The sequence below is a fragment of the Typopeltis vanoorti genome, chromosome 20 (genome assembly GCF_054136105.1).
Source record: "Typopeltis vanoorti isolate ZY-2024b chromosome 20, IOZ_Tvanoo_1.0, whole genome shotgun sequence".
Lineage (NCBI taxonomy): Eukaryota > Metazoa > Arthropoda > Arachnida > Uropygi > Thelyphonidae > Typopeltis > Typopeltis vanoorti.
In genome coordinates, this window is record NC_143568.1 from 4,476,878 (window position 1) to 4,491,509 (window position 14,632).

The following is a 14,632-nucleotide window of genomic DNA, read 5'->3' on the forward strand; positions in this document are numbered from 1 at the left end:
TTTTGCTATTGGTCTTTATGAAGTTAGATTTGAATTTGTTGATTTACAACTGTTGTGTGCTTCAGCATAGGTTGAGTATGAAACTGGGGTTCTTGCTGTAAGCCACCTGTGGTAAGCTCAGTATTTTTTCTTGTACTGCTTTCATGTATTTTTTGTTGAACCAGGACTTGGGAAATGGACAAGAATTTTGGATTTTTGTGAAATTTCTTTCACTTTCTCACTAAAGGTGTCTGGATCTGAAAAGCAGAAGTAATAGTTAGTCTACAGAATGGAGAATAGTAGCTCCAGATGTCATCTCTTTTGTTATCTTTGTTATGCCAAAGGAGATGAGGTTGTGTCTGGAATGATGTGGATGCATTCTGTGAAAGCAGAGACTTACAGAAGATTGTAATCCTCCTGCCGAGAGGAGAAGTGACCTTTTGTTTTGGTTAAAAAGAGATCAAGGATATTGGGAGCATGCTAAGGGTTATCAGGAATTCAGGTAGGCAGATCCATGATTTGTGTTAGATCATTGCTTATAGCAAGAACTGCTGCATCACATCCAGCTTGATCGGTAATGTTAGAAAAGGAGAGCCAGCTGGAGTTATCGATATTAGGGTCACCTTAAGAAGGTGACTTCACTCTCTGGATTGCAGAAGGTTGAGCTTCATGGAGAGGAAGGTAAAGAGGTCAGAGTGGGTTTTGGAGTTTGGAGGTGGAGTACAGATGAGTGATACTAAATGGGACAAGAAATCATGAGTCAGAGGCATTCAGAAGCAGGGGATTCGGAATTTGACAGAATTCCTTGCTTCAGGCACTGTCAGATCTCTTAAACGCATGCAACCCTTGTTGAAATGAATTGTGCAGGGTGTAATTTGGTCATTGAATGTTACTATAGTTGATATATAGTTACAACGTTTCTGTCAAGAGCAGAAACTTTGTAACATCTGGTCTTGATGTCTGCAAGTGGTGACGAACATCATTTATGTTGGAATTTACGCCATGGATAAAGTGAACGTGCAAGTGATTTTTCTTTGGTAGGGATTCTGGCATATTTGAAATATTATGTTTGCTTTGATTTATTTTAATGGATTAGTTTTTCAGGAAGATTTATTTTGATTGCTGCATCACTGTTATTGTTTGTTTGTTTGATGAGAGGAAAGAATGGGGACTTGCAGTGAGAAGAGATGCTCTTAAACATACTGTCCATATAGACAGCAACCAGTCTCCTTGTCATAAAGTAGCTTCAACAGCGTCTCTACTCCATGTGCCACTACTCAGACTTCCTCTCTAGCCAATACCTGGCAGAGTATGTGGCATTGGGATTATCTACCAACTAAATATGAAACTTTCTGTGCACCTGTATGAGAGTGGTCTGAACTTTCTCGGCCTAACAATGAAAAAACGAATTTATAATTTCAAAATTATCAATTCGTTTGAAATTACAAACGAAATTATAATTAATTTCATTTGTAATTAAAATCTCCCTTAAGACGAATATATTTATTCCGGTGATGCTCCAGCGCCATGTCCCTGTAATGGTTCACAGTAGGATCTGCAAAATACACCTCTACAGCTGCAATCACCTCTTAATTCGAAGAAAAACTGATCAGCGAGGAAGAGTTTTAGTTTTGGAAGGAGATAGAAATCAGAGGGAGCCAAATCTGAGGAATAGGGTGGATGTTCCAATAATTCATAGTGTAGATCCCTTAATTTTCTCATTGCCAAATCACTTTTGTGGGCAGGTGCATTGTCCTGATGAAAGATGATTTTTTTTCTTCTGCAAACTGGGTCATTTCTCGCGAATTTTTTTATTTAGTTTGGTTAGAAGATCAGAATAATATTCTCTGATTATTATTTTATCCTTTTCAGATAATTAATAAACAAAATGCCTCTAGCATCCTAAAACACCGATGCCATGACCTTTCCTGCTGATGGAACCGACTTTGTCTTCTTTGGTGCTGAACAACTGGCTTCTGTCCACTGTTTTGACTGCTGTTTGGATTCTGGTGTGTAATGGTGAATCCAAGTTTCAACCATAGTAATAAATTGACACACAAAATCAGTTTTATTCTTGTTAAAATTCTCCAAGCACTGTTCAGAGATTTTCATGGGAGTGCGTTTTTGATCTGCTGTGAGCAAGCATGGCACCCATATTGTGCAAAGCTTTTTCATATGCAGTTCTTCATGCAAAATATATCCTACTTGTTCTTTTGAACTGCTTATAGTCTCAGCAATCTGATGCACTTTGACTCGCCGTTCATTCAATATTATATCGTGCACTTGATCAATGATTTGTGGTGTTGTTACACTTTTGGACGTCCTTCATGTGGATCATCTTTAAGGCTGGTACGGCTATGTTTAAACCTGGCAGCCCATTTCTTAATTGTTGAAAACGAAGGAGAAGAGTGCCCATAAACTTTTATGAACTTTGAATGAGTTTCTTTTGGCGTTAACCATTCTTTTACTAAGAATTTTATAACCGCACTATACTCAATTTTATCATTTCAAGGGATACAGACAATACTTTTGCTTCAGACAGCTGTATAAAACAAAACTACTTGATAGAATGACTTGCAATTTCACATGGATGCTTATGACAGATGTATCAACTTAGAAAAAAAAATCTTGCCGATAGTGTCGCCGTTTATGGTTGAGGCTAAGAACTTTTCAGACTACCCTCGTATACTGTCTGGTGGCTGGCCTGCAGCACTACTGTTTTTATTGCCATACCTTTGAAATGAAGGAGATTCTGGATCTCTGTTTGGCATTCAAAGGGTATCACCACTACCTGGAGAAGAGAGAGAGAGAGGAGTGTGTGTGTGGGGGGGGGACTGGAAATCCTGCTTTGGAGATCAAACATTGCCGTTGCCCCCCCCCCCCCCCCCCCCATAAGCAGAATGATGGTGTTGAGGGTCATCTAACACCTATAGGATCTAGTTGGCATTTCCTCCAATTAGGAAGCAGGCATTCTCACCAGGTTTGCCAGAGGGAGATACCCCATTGTCTCGTGTTGTTGAAATGTACCATTCCATACCACGAGAAGACAAGGTTGACTTGCATGTTCCTGCCCATTTGTAGTCCAAAGTATAATGGTAGACCTGCCATGCCATAATGATAAAATTACTAGCACTACCATCATTATGGTAGTGAAGTCTAAATGATCATGTGCTGGACATATAATAAATGCTCTGTACTATAGTTTTAATGTGTCAGTTTGAATCTGCCAAAATATGGTGTTGTGAATTGATCCTATGAAAAATAACATGAATGATCTACATGTCTTTATTGAAAAGTATTATAAACAAAGTGGTGAATACATTACCTTTTGAGTAATTTAGTGGTAGGGATCAGTATTTTTTTAAATTGGAGAAACTAATATTGCAATCTATGAACTGACAAAATTCATTTTATTTAGTTATTTGAATAATAAGTCTGAAAATGCATTATATAAGATGAATAATTTAATTTCTTTTACTTAAAGTGGCACAGCATAACAAAAAGCCTTTTTCTTTTCTTTTCTCCCCCCCTCCTCCCATTTATTATTTGCTGCTGGACTGATGATTGCATCACTTTGTATTGCATGGCTGTTTTACTATCTGGCATTGGTAAGGTAAGAATCAATTTCTGATGGAGAGTTTATATTTAAATATGTATCATTAACAGAGGATTCATTTTCATTACATAGCTTTAATAGCAGTATGAACACTTTTTTCTATGACCTGACTCCAGCAAACAGCAAATATTATTCATCTATTCCTTCTGAATATGTTTCTACTTTTGCCTATCTGTTTTCAAGTACAAAGAAAATATGGCTACCACCTGCCATTTATCATTGTTGGAGATATTCCCAATCATATTTTAGTTGCAAGCACCCTCAATTATCTGTACTGTTTGACAAAGATTTCTTATTTTCACATAAAGCAGTTTGTACTGATTGCCAAATTATGTATCAATTGCCAAATGAAAGTGTGAAAATGGGAGATTTCATTCAGTCACTTTTAGAGTTGAGAACATTATGCAAAAAATTTTCATCACTTACATATGTACCTTGTGACCTGTCTTTAGTTCCAAAAAAATTGTATATGTTTAAATTACCATCGTTAAAGATGCTTTCTCAGCAAATGAAATCAGGTTCATTTTCAGGGAACACGACTTTACTTGGTGCCTTATCTCATACAGTAACATATATGCATCCTAATTTATTAAATCAGAATATTCTACAACCTGAAAAATCTTACCTTGATTTTTATGAATTGTACTATTCATCAGTATGGAATAACATAAGGAAAAAGTATGGAGTTTCGTTTTTAAATATAGATGAACCACTTATTTCTGAATATAACAAAATACATGTATCATTTGGAAACTGCTATAAGACATACTCACGCTTGAAAAATGTATGTTGCCCGTTCAAAGAGAGAGAGACTTTAAAGAACATATCAAGTCCAGTTCGATACATTTTATCTTCTTTGAACAGAAATGGAAAATGTGAGTTACCTGAAAAAATAAAGTCTAATTTTTCTGATATCTGTACTCCAGATACTACCTATTCAGTAGAAGTAATGCATAATATCCCTTTTGTATTTCTGGACAAAAGCACTACCACTTTGCTAGGGAGTTCCACTTTAAAAAAAGAATCATTGAAGTTATGTGATCTAAATGATAGTCAGTCAGCTGTAAAAAATAGTGATATTATTCAAAATTCATTATCACATTATGCAGATAAATTAGGACTTGAGTACCAGTTGAGTTTTATAGAGTCACTAGCTGATACAGATCCTGTAATTGCAAAAGAAGATTCAAAGAAAACTTTAACAGAATTGCATTCAAAAATGGGGTTTAATACCTTTGATGATGAAAACTGCTGTGAGATTCGTAATAAGGTCACCCTATTTAATTCTCAGTCCTCTTCAGAATGTTTGTTGCCAGATAAAGGAATGCAGATATATCAACTTCCATCTCACTCATCAGATATTGTTTCAGTACAAATTAATGAAGTACCAAGTTTGGTGGATATATTTCAAGAGATTGGCATACCAAATTTATCAGTAGATTCTAGTTTGGCTAAGCATACTTCTGATTCTGTAGAAAACGACCAGCCACTCTCATCCGTTAGAGTATTATGTAATGAATTGATTGAACATCATTGTAATGAAAATATGACACACAAAACTTCATCTCCTAACATTTCCAAAGTATCTGAACCATTGGAAATTTCCAGTTTTCCTGAGTTACACAAAGAAAGCAGTTTAGATAGCAGTAAGAGTGATCCATTAACTGATTTATCTGGTCGGTGCCATCAGTCTGATCCAAAGAGAAGATGTGAACTTTCAGGAATATTTCCATATGATGCAAACTCTGATTATCAGATTTCCCAGTCTTTGGTAAATAATTCATTAAATAACGCAACCAGACAGGATCCGTTAATTGAGCAGAATTGCAATGAAAATTCTTTATCTCAAATGCCCAACTCTGTACATAGCTTCTCCAGGTTATCCAGATGTGTTATTCAATCTCCTGAAGATAACACAATGGGTCTTTCAAATATGCTTCAATCAAATGCAAATGGTATTTCAGGAAAGTCTGAAGTTTGTCCACAGTTTGATTGCATAAAAAAGCTCGCATGTGATATATCATCACAAAACATCTCTGACCCAGTGTGCCTAGCATCTCATTTGTCGAATCAGATATTTCAGGAACCTGGATACAGTTTAAATGCACTTCCAAGTGTTGTGATATCACAGGAAAGTTATATTGATACCTATAAATCAGATTCATCCTCTGTAACTCATTTCTCAGAAGAGAATAATGAAATTGGATCATTTGAATTTTTTAGTTTATCAGATTTATATGATTTAGAGACCACAGAAGATGAAGATCATAAGAAAAATTTTCCACTTTCTCAAAATGGTGGCATTGAACTTGGAGACATTTTTTCACAATGTAATGACAAAACATCACTAAATCATTGTGTTCCTTATTTATCTTCTACTAATTTAGTAAAGGCGTATCCTCCATGCCAGGAAACTATTGTCTTAGATGGATCAACAGATTTACTTGAAGAGGTCACACAGCATCATAAAAGTAATTCATCACAACCAGAATTATCTTTGGCTGAATTAGTAGGAGATTCGTTGAATTCTGTTCATTTAAAGAGTGCATTAAAATCAGCAGATGATGATTACAAATTCAAGAGATCTCAAAATAAATTTTCTTTGGAATCTCCAGAAAACTCAAACACACTGCATTTGGATATTACAGACTTTGCTTTTGTTGATAGTTCATTAAAGTCCACCAACACATTAACTCTTAGTAATCAGCATGACACTGAAGACAGTAGTATTTCTCTTGCAGAACTTGCAGAAGAACACTTGCATACAGATTCTAGTAATATTTCACAGTTTGATGTATCATCTTTAATGGAAGACAAAACAATGCCTGACTTATACAAAAATTTTGCTCTTGCTGATATATTTAGAGAGGACTTAGAAAACAAGCCAGAATGCATATTACAAGACAATAGTGATATATCAGGGCTCATCCGTCCTGCCCTTTTAGATTCCCATGCTGATATTCAAACCGAATGTCTTGTGAATCTTGATGACATTGAGAGTGAGGATGTTGATGATCTTTTATCAGAGGTACAGAGTTATGATGTTGATCCTAAACATCTGCATGAAGAAATAAATGAAAATGAGCATATTATTGACCTTACAGTAGCAAGAAGATTTGATCATCCCTCATCAGGAATAATTCATAGTGACTTCAGTCCAGAGTTTAATCTTCTTGTAGATACTAAAGAGACTATAAAAACTCCCAGCCAGTATATTTTTAAAGAGCTACAGGAAATGTTGCCTATTCATTCTGCATCTCCGTCTCTTTTTGGTGTTGTTTTATGTCACCAATGGAAACCTAAGAAGCCACTGTTAAATAAGCCAACACCGCTGTTGGACGATATTTCAAAATTTAAATTTAACACTCCTTCTCCAGATGATATATTTCAAGAACATCAAGAAAAATCATTTCATGATAATGAGTTACATGAACATAGAACTTATCAGTTAGAGAGTGTTTATCAAGACTGCATTGGAAGGATTACATATGGTTGTGGATAATTTTATTTCATCTACTAATAAAGGTTGTTTATATTGTTTATATTTTGTGTGCACAATGCTCAGAATTCTGGTTCTCCAAATATATAGGAATTTACTCTGTTCTGTGCAAAATTTGATAAAACTGAGTTTTAGCACATCATCCTGAACATTGTCACCTGAAGTATCTTCAGATACTTTTAACATATAATAACCATTTTTAAATGTAAAGGGGGTATACTCCATTAAACCAAAACATGGTGTTATTTATATATAGTATGTATTTAAATGTGTGTGTGTTGTTTTATCTCAGTTTCTGTTCCTGAGTACTTTTTATAGACAAAACTAGAGGCTGGTTGAAGAATTCATAAAATAAATATGTTCTGACTTTTTAGGCAGTAGGAAATACTATTTTAAACTGAAAGAAGAGAAATTTCTGTTTTTGCATGAAGTAACAGAATTCAGGATAACTAGCTTTAATACAAATTTTTAATATCAATTTATCATTTATCTTGAGTTAGCTTGTGATTAAATTTAAAAGAAAAAATAATCATATGATTTCTTTTAGCTTATTTGAAGCTAATAAGCAGTCATTACTATTTTTTTTTCTAATAATAAATATAGTAATGGTTGCCTTTACCTTATAGTAATGTTACTTGCTAATATTTTACTAAAATGAACATCATATGGAGCAGAAGAAATGGCAATATTTTATTATTCCTCAAATTTTGATTTGATATTTTCAATATTATTTTAATGTTACAGAGTTAGATGCAGTAGTATCTGTCTTATAGAGATAACACAATTTTCTTCATAGAATCTTGTTTTTTATTTATTTATTTTTTATCCCATAAACCACATCACATTTTCTGGCCAAGGTAGCACAACAATTTACAGACAAAAAAAAAAAAAAAAAAAATTACTTCATTGGCCAAACTTTATAATCTTATAGTATACAATAGAGATTTTGCAATACTTGCAAGAGATCAAAGGAGCTTTATGGTTGTCACCTTTTATAAAGACAATGGCATTTGATAAAAGTATAAGAAGAAACTAAAGTCAGTCATCAGTAATCTTTATGTATTCAACTGCTGATACTAGTTTGTTGGTGAAATCATTCTTTGAATAATTCAATCAATTTAACAGTTTCTTATCTTATGATTAAAAATCCATCATAAAGTATTATTACCAGAATCACTTAAATTTAATTTAAATATCTTTATTTGTAGACTTTTCAGCTAAGCTTCATAGCCATTGTCAATACAACTATAGGAAAACACACGCATGCACGCACACAAAAAGATTAAAAAATTAAAAATGCGTTTTGTGTGTGTACTTGCTCCCCTCACTCACAGATAGTATTTTAAAAATTTATTAATCACATTTCCGTATATATATCTACATGTGTATATATATACGTGTGTGTGTTACGGTTAAAGTGATAAATCCGGTTATTATTAATAATTACCAGTTAAAATGAATAATTCCTAGAGGAGTCTGGTAAATGTAATAAAAACATGTTTATAGGTTTGTATATAGATTTTCATTCTCAATAGAAATTATAACAGCTTAGGTTAGTTTATAATGAAAAAAAGTAAGGAAAATACTTCTTTTGCACTCAATGAAATCAGAAATCATTATAAACTAACCTAATCTAACCTGGATGTCGTATGTCGAACCAGAGTGTAGTCGTACTTTGTCATGGGCAGATTAATGGGGATGAAAGATAGACGTTGCTGTGGGCTGATCTTAATGTTTGCAGGCAGATAAATGGGAATAACAAATAAAAGTTGTTGTGGGCAGATGAATGGGGATAATAGATAAATCAGAGAGAAACTGATCAGCTTTTTTCTCCATTGATGAGGATTGAGTACAGCAACGATGTTTATCTATTATTCCCATTTATCTGCCGCCAATCATTAAGCTCGGCCCACAACAACGTTTATCTTTCATCCCCATTAATCTGCCCACGACAAACTACGACTACACGTTGGTTCGACATGCGACATCCAGGTTAGTTTAGGTTAGGTTAGTTTATAATGATTTCTGATTTCATTGAGTGCAAAAGAAGTACTTTCCTTACTTTTTTCATTATAAACTAACCTAACCAATAAAGGTTAGGTTAGTTTAGTTTATAATGATTTCCAACTGATAAAGGTTAGGTTAGTTTTTAATGATTTCCAACCGATAAAGGTTAGGTTAGTTTATAATGATTTCTGATTTCATTGAGTGTAAAAGAAGTACTTTCCTTACTTTTTTCATTACAAACTAACCTAAGCTGTTATAATTTCTATTGAGAATGAAAATCTAAAACCTATAAACATGTTTTTATTACATTTACCAGACTCCTCTAGGAATTATTCACTTTAACCGGTTAAAGTGATTAATTCTCGTAAATTATTTACTTTAACCGGTAATTATTAATAATAACCTGATTTATCACTTTAAATGTAACATATATATATATATATATATATATATATATATATATATATAATGTATACACACACACACACAAAGATAACTCCCTTCCTATGCAGGTGTTCTTCAGAATTACTGCTTAAATCAAAAATGTGTAAAACAGGAAACTTATAACATGAGATAATAGAGGTTGTGTTCCCAAATGAGCAGGTTCAATCTTTCAAGATCAATTTAATTTAAAATGCACCATTTTTCACATAAAAGTAGTAAATAAAATATTCCATATGTATAAAACAAATAACTATTAAAGTAGTTCTTCATTTTTAAGAGTTGTACATCATGCAAATATTCCAAACAATATTCACTGAAAATCTGTGATGTTATCCAGCCCTCCTTATTCATTCTCCAAACAATAGGCAATCTTGCCTTTACATATCCTTTCAGTGAGTGTGTTTCTGGGTGATATACACTATAAGAGATCTTATTTTGTTGTCCCTGGAAGCATTGCCTCCCAAAAGCAACGAGCAGAGGTCTTTGGTGGCTTTAAACACACACACAAAAGTAAGATCTTTTCTTTGATGGATAAATAGGCATGACTGGGTATACACTTCCAAATAATAAATTTAATTTAATCCTTTATCTAAGTGTAAGCAAACAAAGTTTGCTCTGAAGTATCTTAAGGACTGAGGCAACTCGTGGTAAAGGTGGACCAAGCTCTCATCACCCCTTGTCTTAGTATCTCCCATAATGCAAAGCACATCTCCTTGTGGACATGTATAATGCTATGCATTAAGGGAAGGGCCGCTACCTAGACCAGTTTCAACCTTTATTGAGGTCTCATCAGGTTCAGTGGGAGCCAGACCCAGAGGTGGTGATACTAAGGTGAAAGTAATGGAGAACCGAGTGGAGAAAAACTTTCAACATCTTTCTCTAAATCCAGAGTAATTTAAAAACAAGGTGAGACACCTTTGGCAACTTGTAATATGACTTCTCCATTACTTTCACCTTAGTATCACCAACTCTGGGTCTGGCTCCCACTGACGAGATCTCAATAAAGGTAGAAACCGGTCTAGGTAGTGGCCCTTCCCTTCATGCATAGTGTTATACATGTCCGCAAGGAGATGTGCTTTGCATTATGAGAGATACTAAGACAAGTGATGAGAGCTTGGTCCACCTTTACCACGAGTTGCCTCAGTCCTGAAGATACTTCAGGTGCAAAATTTGTTTGCTTACACTTGGATAAAGGATTAAACTAAATTTATTATAGTCTAACCAAGTGGGAAAAACTTTCAACATACACTTCCAAAATAGCCAAGTTTTATCTAGGTTCAACACCTGCTTCTGTGTGTAGCCTCTTTCTACTATCTTTGCTTTGAAGAGATCATGAAATTCTTCAGTGGCAACATGATCTACAGCTGCAGCCTCACCAGTCATGTTGAGATTGTGGAACACACAGTGACTCGTATAGCAGTCCAGCCATTCACAACTTGCAGAAAAAAGTGCCAGATCTTTTGTCAGATTTTTATATTTACAGATAAATACAATACTGCATAAACCAATAAAGCTGTAAGAACACAAAATGGACATTGAGCATAGTGGACAAAGGTAGAAAACAATGTGTATGCATGGAAGCTTTCTTGATCTTGGATGGAAAATAGCAATAGTCCTTATGTACCGAAATAAAACCGCGTATATGTAAAAATGCTTATAACGAGCATTACCTGTATACGATATATTCAGGGCTGGCTTAACACAGTAAGCAGGTGATGTGTTGCATCTGGGCAGCCTTCTTCAAGGGGTGTTGAAGATGATAGAAAAAATAAAATAAAAACACATTTCAATATGAGTGCTTATTAAATGTGGATACTCACTAAACATGTTGTAATAAATACTGTGACTTTTAATAACATTTTGCAAAATGTTATTAAAAGTTATTTTCGCTGTGTGTAGTATAGAGCTAGCAGAAGCACTAGACAAGCCAGGTGTTGCGTTACAGGGTTGCGTTTCTCTTACACTACTGGCTTTCTTTTTTTTTTTTTTTAACATTCAGTGCGCATTTGCCAGTTAGGACGTAAGGCATGTACGTGTACCCGGCTTAAACTCTATTATGAAGTGATATTTGGGCATTGTTTGTAAATCATCAAATTGTTGATTGATAAACACACAGTGAATGTGTAGTTAATTCAAACTGAAGTAGATTCAAAATTTAACCTCATGCTTTACAAATCAAAGAAAAATTTATGCATTTCTTTAAGTATTTATTTTAATTTTTTATTTACATTTATTTTTTTTGTCTTACTGAATTTTTTGTTCAATAGATTTTTTATTTCAGAATGCAACTCCTTGAATTCAATTATAAATAACTACTCTATCTAATTTTTTACTGGTTCGAAAGTTTTCACAGACAGTATTCAGTATCTATTACTTCATGTTACTGTTTGATAAAAGAAGTAAGCCAATAATATTGTTGTATCCGCTGAAGCAGATACTTCTAATTCTGGGCTATTTCTTTGCAATCTACAATCATTTGTTCAGCTGTCTGTTCACATTATTCTAAGTTTTAAAATTCTATTCTATATTTTCACCATATAAAAACTGTTTACATGTATGCGACAAAAAAGAAAGTTCCGTAGGGCTTTTTTTTTTTTCTCTTAAAAAATTCCAAATATGATGACTTAGAAGAGTGAACCTGCATTACCTGGAGTTTCCTCCATTAGGAAATTCCAAGTCAACATTTTGGTTGTTTCCAAGATATATACGCATATATATATATATATATACACACACACACACACACACACAGGTATCTCTTGCTTAACATGGGCTTCGATTAATGCGCCGAAATTAATTGTGGCAATCCCTTGATATACACGGCAAGAGTTTTGATTAACACGCCTTTGACCCTGTGGAGCTTGCAGCTGATCTGACAGATACATGCAAAATGTTTAATATAAATATTCTTACACAATTCAGTGTATAGCTTAGAGGTCATGAGTAGCTGTGCATTCATATTTTGCGAGTGATATTCCGCTCTGTTTTTTGCTGTCAGTTTGGTTTAACACATGTTATATAAATGCTTGTGATATTTGACAGTAAATTGTATCTGAGAGATATATCGTGACCTCTGATGATAGTATAGTATTGTTTAGTTTTTTTTTTTTTTTTTTTTATTCTTTGTTCAATAACTTTTAGATTGTAACTGAAAATAAATAATGTATTACTGAAATAGAGAGCCAAAGGCTTATTTTCATACATGTCCTCTAGGAGATGTGCTTTACATTATAGAAAATACTAAGGAAAGTGATCTGGAGCTTACTCCACCTTTCCTACAAGTTGCTCATAAGGTTGCTTATGCTTGCATCCACCGAAACTTTTAGTTTCTATATATTCTGCACGAAACTCTTGTAGTTTCTATATTCGGCTATGAAATAATGTTGGATTCAATATTCACTTAATTTGTACTATCATGTATTATATTTGCGGTGTTTTTTCTTTATGTTTTATTGCTTGTTTGCCGAGGTCTGGAGAGTCATTTTGCTTGTTATTGTTGAATTTATGCTGATAAGGAAAAAACTAAAACTGTTCAAACTACTCTTGATAACTTCTTTTGATAAAAAAAATTGCAGTAAATAATGTAGGTACAAGTATTTATTAAACATTTACTTTGCATTTATTTTTTATCTTTCCTAAAAGAGTATGATATAAAACGAATTATTAATACAGTAATTGATCATGGATGAATTGTAATTTTTACCATTGATTATTAGATTTGATTAACATGATTTTGATATACGCGGTAACATTGAGCGATTAATTAGCTGCGTTAATCAAGGGATACGTGCGTGTGTGTGTGTGTGTGTGTGTTACGGTTAAAGTGATAAATCCGGTTATTATTAATAAGTATTGGTTATTATTAATAATTACCGGTTAAAGTGCATAATTCCTAGAGGAGTCCTGGTAAATGTAATAAAAACATGTTTACAGGTTTTATATATAGGTTTTCATTAAATTTCTTTGCCTAGGGGCATCAATAATCTCGGATTGGCCCCTAGGGGAATCAATACTCTCGGACCGGCCCTGTAGATAACCATAATTGACAAGCCCTGGAAGAAGTACTGATTACTACGTTAATAGGAGAGGTTGCTTTTTTCTTATTTACATCAGTCGCTACTAAGTGTGTACATTTCTCCACATTTTCATTGATTTTATGTACCCATAAGCATAATGGGAGATTTAGAAATAATGAGAACACGATTTAACGACCAAGTTAATATGTTGAGATTAAAAAAAAAAGGGACAAATAATCAGTTATTTACAAGAGAAGAGTATTATTCGTTTTTAGCGAAAGTTAAAAAGATCAAAGATAAGGTTTCTGGCAAAACACCTGAAGATTATCAATGGTTATCAAGATTTGATATTGTAAAAATTGGAAATGTTGAAAAACTCATCGTACCTGTTAAAAATGAAAGAGATCCGATTATTTATTACACTTTCTTGGAGGAAAATTTTCAGTTAATTCATGTCGCTCATATTGCCATCGGCCATGGAGGATGAAACAGAATGATGAAAGAGCTTAAAGAGAAGTATAAGAACATCACAGTTGAAATTGTTATGATATATTTGAATCTTTGTGAACCCTGCCAAAAGAAATTGAGCATTCCAAAAAAAGGGCTCGTTGTTAAACCAATTAAAAGCAGCAAATTTAATTCTAGATGTCAGATTGATTTAATTGATATGCAGTCACAAGCTGATGGCGATTATAAATTAATAATGGTTTATCAAGACCATCTTCCGAAATTTGTTCAACTTAAAGTTTTGAAAACAAAACGAGCTGCAGAAGTTGCACATCATCTATTAGATGTATTCACAATAATTGGAGCCCCATGTATCTTGCAAAGTGACAATGGCCGGGAATTCGTGAATAAAATTATTGAAGAAGTCTGCGAAATGTGGAATGAGCTTAAGCTTGTTCATGGGAAACCACGGCAAAGTCAATCACAAGGCTCGGTTGAAAGAGCAAGCCAAGGCATTCAAAAAATGTTATCCACATGGCTTGAAACAAATAAAACAACAAAATGGTTGGAAGGGATAAAATTTATTCAGTTTATGATAAACAGAGCACATCACTCTGGAATAGA

General features: G+C 33.8%; 1 protein-coding gene across 2 annotated transcripts in view; it reads left to right on the forward strand.

Annotated features, from left to right (window-relative positions):
• HBS1 (translation elongation factor EF-1alpha (GTPase) HBS1) overlaps positions 1 to 14,632 on the forward strand; it is a 400,441-nt gene that overhangs the window by 157,127 nt on the left and 228,682 nt on the right. The window contains exon 7 of one of the 2 annotated variants that reach the window (XM_090410158.1): positions 3,598 to 7,366. The exons of the other annotated variant lie outside the window; for it this stretch is intronic. Within the exon in view, the coding sequence (XP_090266284.1) occupies positions 3,598 to 7,097 (3,500 nt within the window). The 3' untranslated portion in view covers positions 7,098 to 7,366. Of the gene's footprint in view, positions 1 to 3,597; positions 7,367 to 14,632 lie in introns of those variants that run through there. 2 annotated transcript variants of the gene reach the window in all.